Here is a 15,785-nt window from a genome sequence, read left to right on the forward strand (position 1 = left end):
AACTGAACTGCTGCTGCTGTTGTATAACGCTGTATGCACCAGAGAACTGCCAATGTACTTTTGTCCACTGTAGTGGACACAGGTCTGAGGCCTATAAATCAAGTGCTGGGATTTACTTTTCAAAATGCTAGCCAAAAGACTTTTTATTTTATATTTGTTTGTATTAAGTTTTCGTTTCTAATAATCAATCAGATTTTTGACTATAATGTATGTATATCTAAATGTACAGCATTTTTTAACCCTTTCAAACCACAGTTATTTTTCAGTGTCCTCCAATACCTGGATTTAATCAAATCATATTCACAAACATTTCTTTTACTATTTTTAAGTCCAAAGGACACTTGCTCCTGTGTAGTATTGTGTGTAAGTATCGCAGATCAGGCATTTAAAAATGGTGCAAAAAAAGAATTCCAGCTATTTCTCCTGAACAGTAAGCTTTTTAGCCTGGATTCAACAAATGATAGGCAATCTAGGAGCAATCTACTGTTTGACCATTTGTGATGTTTTAAACTGTATCCTCTCTTAAAAGGAAATGAATGTGTCAGTATTAAGTAGCCTATATGGTATTTAACTACATTATTTCAATTTAATGGTCTAAATTAAATTTTATCTCAGAGAGTATGCTGTTTTTATGCAATTCTCTCTGCCTTAAATCTCAGTAGGCTTAATATTATTATCTACTACTATTACATTGCAAGTTATATAAAGCAAAGTCTTCAGACCACAGTCATGTCCACAATGTCCAAAATAGCACCTTCTCAGTGATCTGATTGTTTGCTGAGGCCTTTGAACAAACAATACACAGAAACACATTTTCGTTTTGAGAAAGAGCTTAAAGCAATAACAGGTCTATTCTTGGTGTTACCCGGGTTGACTTCTCTGTAGCTCGCTATGCCATAAGCATCCACAATGCTCTGGAAGCCAGAAGTGAAGGAATTGGTGTTGAAGAGAGTGGGAGGAGAGGTGGGGGCAGGCAGGCGGTTGTAGAAGGAGTCCACGCTGCTTCCACTTTTCCTCTGTCAGTCATTTGTGATGGGTAGAAACATGAGAAAAGAAACAGAAGGCATGTTTAAACATGGATAGTAACTTGTTTGACAATGGTTGTGACGAGTCTTGAGTAACTGTATTTACTTTTCAGCTTAAAGTAATGGTTTCTTTAAAGACTTAGCCAGTTTAACCAGTTATGGCTTCTTATTACCACTTATTTCACCATGGCAGTGTTTTCCCCACTCTTAACACTAGCTTAATTAGCCAAGCCAGGTCGTAATGCAGTCAAGGACAAAGAGTTTCTCAGAAACATGGAAGGAATGTACTTCTGTGGCATTCTACAATCAAATCTGCAGCCAGAGAGGTTATACCATGTAATTAACAACATTTTATATGGTAAAACACACCTGAATAAATAAGAACCTCACAAGACTACTTTTTATTGTTGATAACTGCTGGCAATTTTTCATAAGCACTACTGTTAAGTTAAATCACAGTGGATACTATAAGGCAACTGCTCTGTGTTTATATTTCTGTGTTTTTGCTTGGATAATTCAGTTGTAACACAAAGAAATACACAAAACCGAAATAAAATAAATTATAGACCCTTACCGTGCCCTCTATCAAGGCACTCTGCAGTAGCAGCAGCTTGCTAACGGGACACCAGGCCTCAGCAATCAGGCACTTATCTGTTACTGAAGGGCTGCACAGGTTCAGCACCGTCTGCACAGCTTTACACTTCTGCACACACACCCTCCACTGGGGCAGTGCACAGACACTGCGGGCCAGCAACTGCTGCATGTAGCACTCAGTCTGAGAGAGCACCTGCAGAAAGAGAGATGGAGAGGGAGAGCATTAAATAAATGAGAGTTAGTAATCTGGGGAATATGATTTAATATGTTTTTATTTTTGGTTGGTGCATTAAACAAATTTTATTGCACTTGATTCAGTGCCGCCACATATTTTTTTAAATGCTAATTTTTTATTTAGAATATATACAGGTGCATAAGAATTATTGAAAAGTTAAGATTAAAATCAGATTAAAATGTGAAACTTATATTATATAAATGTATTACACACAGAGTATTTTAGTGTGTAATACATTTTAAGTGTTTATTTCTTCTATTGTTGATGATTATGGCTTACAGCCAATGAAAACCCAAAAATCTGTATCTCAGAAATAGAATTAGAATTAGAATATTATATAAGACCAATTGGTACTTTTGGCAGTGTGGACAGACAGTGTGCCAAGTCCTGCTGGAAAATGAAATCCGCATCTGCATAAAAGTTGTCAGCAGAGGGAAGCATGAAATGCTGATTTTCTGGAAACACACTTGATATGACAGTGGATCCACAACAGCAGCTGACATGTCTCTCCAAACAATCACTGATTGTGGAAACTTCACACTAGATCTCAAGCAGCTTGGACTGTGTGTCTCTCCACTCTTCCTCCAGACTTTGCTCCCTTCATTTACAAATTAAGTGCAAAATTTACTGATGATCAGTGATGGTTTGGAGAGACATGTCATCTGCTGGTGTTGATCCACTGTGTTCTATCAAGTCTAAAGTCAGTGCAGTGTTTTTCCAGAAAATCTTACAGCACTTCATGTTTCCATATGCAGATAGCTTTTATGGTTATATAACTCTTACAGTTTTGATATCAAAGATTCTCCTCTGGAGCCCCTGCAGTATCTCATCTCTCTCCTCTGAACTCTCCGGGTATGCAAAGGTATGCGTGTGGAAACTGTAAAGTGATTCAACAGAGAAACAGTTAAAAGTGAGAAATAAAACAGTCATTAATAAAGAATTCATAAGTATGTTAAGATCATTCACAGTCATACCAGTCACAGATCTTCTTCACTTTCTGGCCAATCTGTTCACCCCAGAAGGATATCAAAAACACTGTCCACTGCACCATCTCCCCCTGTGCAGTTAGAGATCGAAAATAAGACTGGTGTCAAAATAATTAAAAAAAAAAAGTTTGTAGAAGTGCAGAGTGATGACACTGATTATAGAGACAAAGATACCATACTGAAAGAAAACAGCAGTCCAGGAAAAAACTACACTGTTCAGAAGAAACAAGTATTAAAAACATTTTTTTCTTTAACTTGTCCCCTATAAATATAATCACCATGTTGTAAATTCTATGTTTGTGTCATTTATTTCATCTTTCTTACAGTGTCTGCCACTTCCAACTTCTCATCCATTTCCCAGAAGTCCACAATGATGTAACCACGACAGGCCCTCCACAGCAGGCGCTCAAAAGCTGCGACTTTCCATGGGTGGACCACACCAGCGACAAAACTAAGAGAGAGCAATTTCCACAAACTGATTATATAACTTAACCACAGATTCACAGTGAAAGCCATGTGACTATTCCATTTCCTGATAAATGGAGGCCAGTTATGTTTTTAGTAGTTTTCAGTCTGTACAGCTGATTTTTCTTACCTCAGGCGAATGTCTTGCCTGTTATCCAACAGAGTTGCAGTTTCCAAACAAGAGGGTGGAGCCTAAAAAAGCAAGTGCAAAAACTATGGGGCAGCTTTCCAGAAAGGGATTAGGCCTAGTCTGCACAGCATTCTGAATGCAGATTCTTCCTTAAAAAGACAATGTACAGAGTACATAAATATTAATTGCAAGATTAATCTATTATTCAAGAGGGATGCCTCACCTGTGTGGCTGTGAAAAGGTGAGCCTGAATTAGAACTCCTCTGTACTGACTGAGCTGGGTCAGCTGGTTCCGGAGACTGTCTCTATTTCTTGTTACCTAAAGTTCAGCAAAAACAAAAAAAGGTCAAATTTCTTTAGAAAATACAGCAAAACATTAAGTAACTAATTGATAATAGCAATTTTTTTGTTGCATTGTGTGAAACTGAATAGCTACTCATGTATTATGTCTCACCATCACCAAATTTTAATCTGGCTGAACAAATACTGTATGTTACATTTTTAACCATTCAGCTCCCTTCATTAAACCTTCCTAAAAGCATGAAAAAACTTAAAGTAACTTAAGTAAATTCTGCATAAAATGGGCATTCATTAGTAGAAGATGTGGATGGTAATGGATACAAGTGGTTTTCAAAGTGTGCAGACATGCATGTTAATTTACAATTAGCATATAATTACCATACTCCACACCCATGAATAACAAATGACTACCATATAAGGGAGAACATAGACTGAGAAAAAACAGCAGAAAGACTCCAAAATGTGAATCCCAATATTAAGAAAAAGCATAAGGAAAAAAAAAAAAAACACTAACCAGCTAATTACATGTGCTTTAAATGCTGTACACAAAAAACAAAAAAGGTACATAGAAAACGAGTAAAAATTTAAATAATATATATATATATAAAAATAAAAACAATTACTTAAAACACCACTTTTCACACTCATTGTCATTGTTGTATGGTGCGAGACTGAACATTTCACTGCTTTTTAAACTTTGTGGAGTTTCTTTCACCACACATGTCTCAGCACAGTCCCATGTTCTAAATGTTGTTTAATGGTGCAAACAAATAATACTAAATCAAACTGACTGAAGGTTATATGTGGGGTTACACAAGGCCCAGTGTTAGGACCCGTGTTTATTCTGAATATAATATAATTTTGATACTTATTTGCTGACGGTACCAAATATTTGCAGAATTAGCCAAAAAAAAAAAAAATACAGAACTACCAACCTTGAAAAAAATGTATGAGTTTAAATCCCCCCAGAGAGAGAGAGAGAGAGAGAGAGAGAGAGAGAGAGAGAGAGAGAGATTGCTGGATATATAGTTTGCTGGACTAGCGTTCTTGCAATAAACAGCACAAGTGGCCACAAACACACTCACAACAGACAAACTTGGGACAACATGGCGAAATCAAATGATGTGTGTGCTTTAGAACGTGGAATCATACAAGTGTACTAAAAAAGTTAAAGTGTGTGCCTGTTTTGCAAAATGCATACATGTACAATTGTATACTGTACAATTACACCCTCTCACCTCTTTCAGTTCTCTGGCCAGCCTCTCACTCTCCTCCTCAATTGCAAGAAGCTCCCTGGGCTGAGGAGCTGATGGTAGTGGGCTTGGGAGAGGAAGAGGCTCCCGCAACGCAGGAGGGAGGGACCTTACGACCTCCTGCTCCAGAAACACTGACCAAAAACCACATAATACAGTGATGATCCAGACATTAAGTTATACCACATTCTCAGGTGTTATGTTAGTGTAATCAGTGTTGTTAAAGTCACAATTAAAAAAAAATAACTCACTGAAAGTTTTCTCCATCTCTTCACATCTCCTCACCTCAGAGACAAACTTTCTCTGGAAGGCATTTACACTAGGATTCAACTGTGGATTAGACAAAGAAGAATAAAATGAGATTTGAAAAAAGAGATAGGAAACCGAGTCAAATATGGTAAATATTTGCTTTGTATTGTCAACAAGGCTTAAGGTTAGATTGATCAAACTCACATCTCTGAATTCGACCAATCCTAGCTCTCCCAGCTCACTGACGCAGTTGTAAGCAGATCCTGATTGGAGGAAGAGCTGAACCAGACACACCTCCTCACTGCGGAACAATGATCCCATGATAGCCTGAAAATAAGAGTCCAATTATGAGTAAAATAGAATTTCAAACATATCTAAATAAAGAATATATGTAAAATGAGCCCTAGGTTCATTTTAGTACAATGCTTGCTATTTGCAATTAATTATTAATAAGAACAATTAAACAGGCAATATATAACCAATATACTAACTAACTATATAGTAACTTTAAAGTTTTTATAAAATCTAAAATTACAAAATAATTTTAATTTTGATAAATATATAAGAGAATTCTCTGGACATCAAGCTTTTGTTTGTTTGGTTAAATACAATATTACAATCAATACAAATAACATTATTACAGTAAATATGTTTGTGTTGAACCACTTACAAACCTCTTCCAATTACTAGGCTTTGTTTTGTTGTTCCATACAATTGCTTTTATTGTTGTTTTAAGACCACTTCATACCAAACCTATGGTGAAATTTTAATTATTAGGAACATTTAGATATTAGAATTTGAATTTAAGCAAAGTGAACATACCATTGGAATGGAATTCAAATGAAATTCAATTTATATATATGTGATGGCTGGGGGCACCCTTAAGAAACTGAAACCAAACATGGTCAAACTAAATATTTTTACTATTAATTGTGTTTACCTGCATCTTCTATAGTGACAAAGTGAAGTAGTTACATTAGTAAAAATACACTTACTGACATTTTTTTCTTTTAACATACTGTGCTTAACTGTCTAAAACATATACAAGCTATGAGAAAAAGACACACACACAGCTCTTTGAGATCACATGAAGAGGGATATTTTGCACAGGCATTCTCTGAATGTGGCCAGAAGGCAGAATCAGATTAAAAAGGCCATCTTTCATGTGACAGTATTTAGCTCCTAATTTAATTGAGAATTTGTGAACGACTGGGGAAACACCCTGCCCCCCAAGACAAAGACAGCAATGTAAGTGAGTGAAAACCTAAATAAGAATCATATGAGTCGTGTACAGTTTGCCTACTATCAGTATTAGACTCATATTCACAGTAAAGGAACCCTGTAACAGTGAATCCTTTCTGGCTGAGTATACAGTTCTGGAAAGTATCTTGAATCAGCATTCACTGGAGAGGACATTCAAGGCCACTGATAATTACAACATGTGATTCCAATTGAAATCCACTATATTTTGTAAACAACACCTACATAGTAACGACAAACTGTTTGAACAAGAAGCATTATTCCTTCTTTTTTTACAACAAATACTAGCCTATGTAATACTTGACATTCAATTTACTAGAAGTTTTGGATTGGCAGCAAAGCTATTACTGTCAGTAACTTATGTAATAGCATGACACAGTGTACTTTTTCCCTCCAAAAATGTCACATAAATCTAAAAAAAGACACACATTACTGCTTTTCTTTCAGTTGATATATATCTTATAAAAGGTATTCTCAATCTGTTTAAGTGTATATGTATATTCTTTTATATTCTATATTCTACTGTTCTTTTTCTACTGTTCTTATTTGAATAACCTTAATAAAGGGAAGGTAGGGAAATAATGTTATTGTAGAGATTTTGAGCTGTAAAAAAAACTAAAGGACTACATTTTTTAAATAAAAAAATATATTTTAATTTTCATGATAATTTTCAATAATTGTGATATGATCATTTGTCAGGCTAAAATGCAACAGTAGTAGGTTCTTAAAAATTGTAATTTAAATACAATCCTATGATTTATTATTCTGTACTCTAGTGTGTTTGCATACACTATATATAGTTACTAATTAATGACTAATTAATTAAACAGGACAATTACATTCCCTGCAATCATATTTTGGTCAGTGTTCTTTAATCATGGGCTATGGACTAGCTTTTATCTGTATTTTTTGTTTTTAATACCTCAAACAAGGAGTGCAAATGTGAGGCATGCCATGCTCATAAATTCATAATAATGTCACTTAAAGAAGTTATTTTTGGAACAATAAATCATCAAAAAAAGTATTTAAAAAAGTTATTGTGATTGACTTTATGTGCTATTACTGGGACCCAGTACATCAATAAAGTCCCATCTAGACCCTAAGTGCAGAGTATAACACAGAAGTGTCTGGATCAGATGGGTTACCCATACAGGCCCCACAAGGGTAATGTTTGTTTATCTGGGTTCATATGAGAACAGGTTTGTTTCATTTAAAAAATAAAATCAAAGATTTATGGCTTTTAGTAGTCAACCTCACAAAACAAAGTTAAATAAAAAATTAAATCTAGTTTTTTTGTTTCTATTGGCACATGGTAACATAGGCAACAATATCGCCAAATATTCTGACACAATTTTTGTTGTTACATTACCTTTTTTTATTTTGTTACATTCTGACTTAAGATTTTTAGATTTCGTTCCTACTGAATGTAATATTTTTTTGCCCTCGTACATTCTTAAAATTAATTTTAAAAATGCCAAGAATATTGTATCGCAAAAATACCATGAAATATTGTGATCTTGTTTAAGAACCAAATCGACAACCCCTAATGAGCTGCTACAATGTCGCCAAAACAACATTTTATGGCATTATTATTCAGATAGAAAGCTAGTTAACTAGAAATATATAGTTACACATACATCGAGGCTAGCTAGGTTAGTTAACTAACCTACATTAGATAGCTGAATTAAACACAAATTATTTTAAATAAAAGCTGGTAATACATTACCAGACAGTGCTCCCCCGCAGGTAACAGATAACCACAATCAGTCCAAAAATCAACAGGTTAGATTTTCTGCCTTATTCTGTGTAAACAACCCCATAATAAGCAGCAGTGAAGTGTTTATCGTCTCTGTAAACAGCTCTACTGCAACACTGCTGCTGCTGCAGCGCGCTGTTATTGTTTTTTTCCGCCCGTATTCCGAACAGCACCGCCATCATGCTCTACGATTGGCTAATAATCCAAAATGACCGCTGAGTGATGAGGAGCAGTAGCCAATCCATGCACGGGACGAGAATCATTTTAAACCAATCACCGTCATGGGGGGCGGGGTTTGTCCAAATACGGGCGTTGTTACAAAAAACCGTTGCTGCTGTAAAGCCATCATTACCGATCACGTTACTTCATTCACACCCATGTGACCCTCCAGCTGACCCACCTGCAGCAAACAAACACATATACACACGTGGACAAAATTGTTGGTAGCCCTCAAACCCACAATGGTCACAGAAATAACTTGAATCTGCCAAAAGAAATAATTAATAAAAATCCTATAAAAATATATAATAAAATCATACATTTCTTTTCAACTATTCTTCAACAGAATTATTATTTAAAAAAAAAACGATGATACCCATTATTTTAAATAGATTTGCACAATCTTTTGAGGCAATCACTGCAGTCAAACGATTCCTGTAATGGTCAATAGATTTCTGCTCCTCTCAGCAGGGATTTTGGTCCATTCATGAGCAACCTGCTCCAGTTGTCTCAGGTTTAAAGGGTGCCTTTTCCAGACAGCATGTTTCAGCTCCTTCCAAAGATGCTCAATAAGATTTAGGTCAAGGCTCATAGAAGATCACTTTAGAATAGATTCAGATTTAGGTTACTTTATTTGTCCCTGAGGGCCCAAGGGGCAATTCAAAGACTATTCAAAATGAATAGTCCGATGTTTTCCTCTTAGCCATTCTTTTTTGTGTTTTTAGCTGTGTGTTTTGGGTCATTATCCTGTTGCAATACCCATGACCTGCGACTGAGACCAAGCTTTTTGACACTGAGCAGTGTTTGTCCTCCACAATCCCTTATCTAAACCCAACTGAGATAGCAAAAGCAGCAACTACTGTTCAGCACCACCAGGAACTCCTACAAGGCACTGAGAAAACTGTTTCAGGTGACTCTACTTCATGAAGACACTGAGATTAAAATACTAACAGTGTGCAGATCTGTCTTTAAAGATGAATGTGGTACATAGAATAATCTAAGGTTTAAAACATATTTTGTTTTGTTTTACACTTTTTGTCTATAAAATAAAATAATTACACATGTTCCTGTATAACTTTACTGTCTTTAATATTAAAATTACAAAAGAAAAAAACACATTGAATGAGCAGAGCTGTTGACTTTTACTGTATTGATTATTTAGTATTTTATTCAGGTCTTTTGACTTAGAAGGGGTAAATATTATAACTTGATCTTTATCTGTTTAAAAGTAAAAGGAAAGGTGGTACAGACCTGAGACTTGTGACTGCAAAAAGCTGCAATGTAAATGAACTGCAGGTGGCAGCAGTGTCTCACATAGAAGCTGTACGTATCCTTGTGAGCTCAATCATTTCCATCTGGTCAGTGACCTCCATTAGTCCTCTTGCAGCCTGTGCTCAAGAGAATTAAAGAATCAAAATGAGTGAATGACTAAAAGAGGAGCTGGAGCAGGTGAAGACTACAGAATAGAGTTGAGGACACGCACCGTGATGAAGACTGAGCTCACTTTGCATGGAGAATAATCAGTCCGGTCAAACAGATGGTCAGCATCTGTGTAGATGCAGGATTACCTGTTTTTAATTAGGCCTACATTATAAAGATAAATACACTGTTCCTTTGTGACTGGGAAAGAAACCGGACTACCTAAAAGGCCTGAACACATACAGTTACTAAAATACATATCTGTTTATGGTTCAGAAACCTCAAAAGTTTGTCGCAACCAATTACCTAAGCAAATGTAAGCATTGAATTATATTTAAATTTCAACACTTCAACTTAATATAATATTTACAAATCAGAATATTTTTATGAATCAGACTGCATTGGTTTTAGTACGCTTTGTTAAGCAAATCAAAAGTTTACAATGAATGTTCTAAACATTGTATGTTGAAACAGTAATTTATTATTATGAGTGGAAAGCTTTAAATGACGTGTTCACTATATGAAAGTTTAATTATTTCAAAGAAAGGCTATGCTAGTCGACACTTTCCCCCCCACACACAAAGTGCAACCAATAGAGCACTGTCTTTTTTAACACTCTGGGGCATTTTAAAGAAACTTTTTCAACCGTGGGAGCAAAGAGGTGAAGGGTTTGAGTGTAAAGTGAAGTAGAGTGTCAATGATGGAGTTGCTTAGAATAAATAAAATAAATGTTTTCCTGACCTTTAACTCAACCTCTGTGAAAAATAACTCCAAGTTGGACTGCAGTTCTGGTTCTGCAAAGAAAAATGAGCAGTATCTAATTTAATACATTACAAAACATTTTCAAAGTTTTATGAATAAAGCCTGTTGGTAAATTTGTGTATACCTGTGTATAGTTTCTGATTCATTAAAAAATAATCAAACAGACCAAGCAATAATACTTGACTTTAAAAGCCAGTCAACCCCCTTTACAATAATTTACATAGCTCTTGTCTAAATGACTGATGGGGGAGGAAAAGCAGCTATTAATAGCAGTGCCTTGGGAATAACTCAAACATGAGGTGCAAACTTAACCTCACTAAAGGTCTTTCTTTCAGCATGACTCTAGTATGTACAATGTAATTTGACTTTGTGTAGTGTTTGTTATATCTGAACACATAAATAATAAATAATACATATCGAAACACAAAATGAGAGCTTTAGACTGCCCCAAAATAAACGACCACATTCCTTAACCCTTTAGTTTCCACACTGACATTCTATGAACTATAGTATCCAAAGCTCTTTGAAATTGTCTAAGCATTACAAAAACCATATGACCTTTTCAGTTTATTCTATTTGGATGTTTAGTTCTCTAATTGATGGTTTCTGATTTGTTTCCCCCCCAATGTCATAATTTAGGAATAGTAATCAAGCCAGCTTGCATTGTTGTCCATGTATTTAATGATTTACTGAAATTCTTAGGACCAGTTTTTCCCCAACCCTTTTCCTGAACACACCTGCCTGCACATATTAGTACTCTGCCTAATTTAATGCACACACTACAACTCTGAAATGGATAGCTGGGAGTAAGTAAAACACTAAATTATGAAGGCCACTGTGTCCCCAGAAACAGGGTTAAAAACACTGACTAAGGGTGTAACAAAAGTCACAAAAAAAAAAGATATTAAGGAGACGGATGTTTTGTTGATGTTGATCCAAAATAGCTAAGCAAACATCTATAACTTCAGATCACAGAACAGACTTTATAGCATCTTTCTTCATGATAAAGAACAGAGCTTTTGCTTATGAATGGGTTAACCCCTGTATCGAAGAAGGATTAGGAGAAGGGGCATAATTGGTCTTTAGAGAATGTGGTCTGGTGGTAGTTCTGTCCTCAGGCACCTACAATCACAAAAGAGCAAATACCGGACATATTTCAGGTACCTTTCAGACACCATGACAGTGCAGAGACATTACTGAACACAGGAAACCGTCCTTTACTGCCATCCATAACTGGCGGTCCAGTCTTTCATAAACTAAGCATTAGCTTTCACTGCATCCATAACAGATGATACAATATACCTAATAGAAATTGAAGACATCCATCAAAGGACATCAAAGACTGCATTCTGAGTGAGGTTGTCATACTCAGCTCAGTCACCAAGCAAGCTTAGTTCCCAGTAGCGTTAGATCTTGAGGTCTTGAGTAGGCCTGTCACAATAATTGCAATATCGATTTATCGTACAATAAATGAACATGACCTCAATAATATTTGATAATCGTGATATCGTCTATTTGGTATATTTGTATGATTGTTCACATATATAACAGTGAACAGTATTTTAGCCAGTCATTCTTCAATAACTGTGACTCCTTACACACCGTGTGAACTGCAGTAGGTAAATAAATAAGTATATCATTCCTAAACCATTTATAATAAATGATTAATTCAAATTTTGTTGTCTTTAAAAAGTGTATATTTGCTTTTTTATGCTGTTCTGTTATGATTTTGTCAGTGGCATTTAGTAGTCTGAAAATTACAAAAATATCATGTATCGCAGTAATTTCTGGGAAGATATATCATCCACAGAAAAGTCTTATCGTGACAGGCCTAGTCTTGAGTTAGATCAATGGCTGTGAAGAAAAGATCAGCACTACTGACAATCATCACTGATTAAAAGCTTTAGAAGCACATTCAGAACAACATAGCTTTTCTCCATGCTTTAAAATTTCTTGGCCAAGTCTAGTTCAGGAACAGTTCAGGAACAGCACCAAGACAGTGATGGATTCAGCAGATTGCCCCCTTCTTTCATGAAGCTGCCCTGTTGGTCGTTTCCGGTTTGGAGCATTCTCAGAGCTATTTTGCCAGTGGCTATTCAGCACTATGGGTGGACTCTTATTGTTTCATTTGTAAACAGACACAGTGGCTCTGATTACTGTCAGCAGTTGCACTAAGTTTGCAGTAGGTGTATTATAGCAACAGATGTAATATTTGCAATAGATGTATTATTGCTACTGTTGTAGAGGACTGGATTAGTACTATGGCTAGCAGAGTCTGTAACAGGGCAGGTTTTTCCAGTTGCTAAATGAACTTTTCCTCAGTTCTGATAAAGACGATGTTCTTCTGCTGTGCTGTAAAGCTCTGACCTTTGTGTTTCAGAAAAAAGTACTGTAATTACTTATAACAACAAGTCCACACCTGGCATCCCATTCACCCCCACTAACACATTATTGTGGTGCTCTTTTGATAAGTACTCATGCCACTGAACTCCACTAGTGTTCTAGAAAACCTAAATGACAGGGGTCCCATTTAACAAATGTAAGTTTATATGGAGTCTTATGCAAACATTTAGACCTCCAAAGACAAAATGAGACATCTCGGGTTACACAAAGGGTCCATTCCCTTCACCTACACTCTACTTTACCCAAGTTGCTGTGGCCATTTATGATCCGATCATAAACATTTAACCAAACATGTTGATCCAACACCCAACACTTTGTCTGCTGTGACTGTTTATGATCTGACCAGCAACATTTGACACAACCACAAAACCTTACCTACAAAAAAAATACACTAGTCATTCACCAAGCCACAAGCTTTTTTTTCAAAGAGGCCATTATGTAGCCACTTCCCTTCATCAGTGTTTTGTTGAATTAGGCAAACAACACCTTCCGTCATCAAAACAAATATCTGACCTCAGAGCAGTTACAATGCAATGTGGAACCTGTCATTTCTTGCCTACATCTGTCAACAACTTTCAATCACATACATCAGTAAATTTACCAAGATTTGACATATGCGCTTGTTCAACATTTCACTGCCCCTCACAAACAAACCTAATTGACCCACTGCCACCATCAACTGGCATAGTATTAATCTCTAAGCAGCAGCTCTTATCAAGGGCTCCAGCTAAAGACCTGAATTCAATTTAATACCCCATTCCCAGCATAAAACACACAACATCACATACCCACTGCTCATGGTTCCACGGCATTGGAAGGACATCATAGGTCACCCCAGTAGAGACTTGATACGACTCGCACCCAATGCCCACAACTATCACCAGGTGATTGCTTCTCCACTTTTCTCCACTTTCCCATCACTGTCCCTGTTTCAAAATTAGAGAAATAAACACATTGGCTGTAGGTAAATCAAACATAAAACATAATCCTAATGTGCAGGTCTTTTTTCTTTAATAATCAGTAAACAGCAATACATTGAAATGACACATGAGCACATAAAACTAAAACATACATAAATGTAAGTTTATGTTTTTTTATTGAGTATTGTACTAATGTTTATTTTAAGAGAAATAGTAGACAAAGCATCTGTAGCTATATGATAGAGTGACCATGTAATGCAGTTACATTTCACAGGTTTCAATCTTTTTTAAGCTTTAAGTGAATTTGTGTGCTGAGAATGTAGTGTTGGTTTTACAACAATAGTAGAGATTTTATACAATATCAAGGCCGACATTAACCATTTGACTGCATTAAATAATTTTGCATTAACAATGGCAAAAACATTAAAATAAAGAAACACAATAATTTAAATAAACACAGTACGAAGTATTCAAGTATTTGTTATATTTAAGTATTTAAGAGAGAGTAAATAATTTCTTCAGTAAATAACCAAAACATAAAGTACAAATAATTGCACATTAGAATTTACTCAACAGAGAAACTGTTATAAATTATTTTCACTACACTTAACTACATAATTGTGGGTTCATAGTAGAACGCCAAAGTACTAAATAAACGTCCTGAAATACAGTATGCTAGGTAAACTTGGCTATTACTTGTCTGAATTAGCAATCTGAGTAGGGATTGCTAGACTTACACAATAAATTGCTTAATAAAGTTGAGTGACCAGGATAAATTGCATTTAGTAAAGCTAGCCAGCATCAAATACTTGCAATATAACACTTAAGTCTGAACATGGCCGGTAGTAACGTTGGCTAATGCTGTAAAGTTTGTTAACCGTACTATTACCTGGCGTGAGCGTATGCATGCATATATATGCATATGCAGGGCTTAATGCTACTAAATTACCAATTGTTTATTTAAAACATAAAACACTGTCCTACCACGCGCGAGCATCATCTCGCTGTCTCTTCTTTTTCTGTCTTTTTCGCCCAGACTCTGTATGCCTTTTTTTAGACGCCATGTCCAAACACAGGTGTCTACCATACCTGAGATTGAGGCATAATGGAACAGACCACTGGGAGGTGGGGGTGGAGAATGGGCACCGCACGGAGAGGAGATTCATCTGCACAGAAGATTCATTCTTTTTTTTTTTGAGCAAATATGATACTTTTGTAAAGTTTATGTCTGTTAATAAGCTTGCTTTACATGTTTTTTTTTAAACCTAGAAGACAGAATATGGGTATTTTTTGTACCTTATATTTTGTATATAGTATTTTGCCACATATATACATTATGTCATATAATTTGTAAAACCGAACAAAATAATTTTAAAAATACCTTTTAATTAACTATAAATTAAACAGAGGCTAAAGCTAAAAATATATTGTGCCATAGACTTGGAGTGTGATCACAAACCCAAAACACATGAAAAAGGTTTACTGGCTGTAAAACACAATTTGCATAAGGGATTTTACATGGGAATTAGGGGTTTTTCTTTCGTTTTTTTTTCAAGTATACAGTTTACAGTTCAACAGCTAATAATACATAAGTTGGACAAAAGCTTATCAATATGTGTAATAAATAAAGTCATAGTACTAAAAAAATCTTTGACTTTTTTTGTTTGGATAGCGCTTAATAATTTGAAATGTGATTTAATTTAAATAAAAAAAGAGAGGGAGGATATTATATGAACGATATGAGTATATAGTATGAGTATATAGTATGAGTATATAGTATGAGTATATAGTATGAGTATAATATGAAGT

The 15,785-nt window shown here is 35.5% G+C and overlaps 1 protein-coding gene and 1 long non-coding RNA gene across 3 annotated transcripts in view; both read right to left on the bottom strand.

Annotated features, from left to right (window-relative positions):
- Window positions 1–10,022, bottom strand: part of tcirg1a (T cell immune regulator 1, ATPase H+ transporting V0 subunit a3a) — a 16,027-nt gene extending 6,005 nt beyond the window's left edge. The window contains exons 1-13 of one of the 2 annotated variants that reach the window (XM_049481020.1): window positions 9,956–10,022; window positions 9,724–9,860; window positions 8,224–8,653; window positions 5,442–5,564; window positions 5,240–5,318; window positions 4,974–5,122; window positions 3,659–3,754; window positions 3,436–3,497; window positions 3,165–3,291; window positions 2,829–2,911; window positions 2,638–2,731; window positions 1,600–1,812; window positions 866–1,016 (exon numbers count right to left, since the gene is read on the bottom strand). In XM_049481020.1, coding sequence (XP_049336977.1) covers window positions 866–1,016; window positions 1,600–1,812; window positions 2,638–2,731; window positions 2,829–2,911; window positions 3,165–3,291; window positions 3,436–3,497; window positions 3,659–3,754; window positions 4,974–5,122; window positions 5,240–5,318; window positions 5,442–5,558 — 1,171 coding nt within the window. In that variant the 5' untranslated portion in view covers window positions 5,559–5,564; window positions 8,224–8,653; window positions 9,724–9,860; window positions 9,956–10,022. The remainder of the gene's footprint in view (window positions 1–865; window positions 1,017–1,599; window positions 1,813–2,637; window positions 2,732–2,828; window positions 2,912–3,164; window positions 3,292–3,435; window positions 3,498–3,658; window positions 3,755–4,973; window positions 5,123–5,239; window positions 5,319–5,441; window positions 5,565–8,223; window positions 8,654–9,723; window positions 9,861–9,955) is intronic. The other variant, XM_049481021.1, reaches the window with a different exon arrangement.
- Window positions 10,023–10,632: 610 nt separating this feature from the next.
- LOC125802893 (uncharacterized) lies at window positions 10,633–15,081 on the bottom strand. The gene is made up of 3 exons (XR_007439926.1): window positions 14,961–15,081; window positions 13,845–13,982; window positions 10,633–10,685 (listed from the first exon to the last, which is right to left on the bottom strand). It is a non-coding gene; the product is annotated as an uncharacterized LOC125802893 (long non-coding RNA).
- Window positions 15,082–15,785: the final 704 nt, after the last annotated feature.

This window comes from Astyanax mexicanus, chromosome 7 (assembly GCF_023375975.1).
Source record: "Astyanax mexicanus isolate ESR-SI-001 chromosome 7, AstMex3_surface, whole genome shotgun sequence".
Lineage (NCBI taxonomy): Eukaryota > Metazoa > Chordata > Actinopteri > Characiformes > Acestrorhamphidae > Astyanax > Astyanax mexicanus.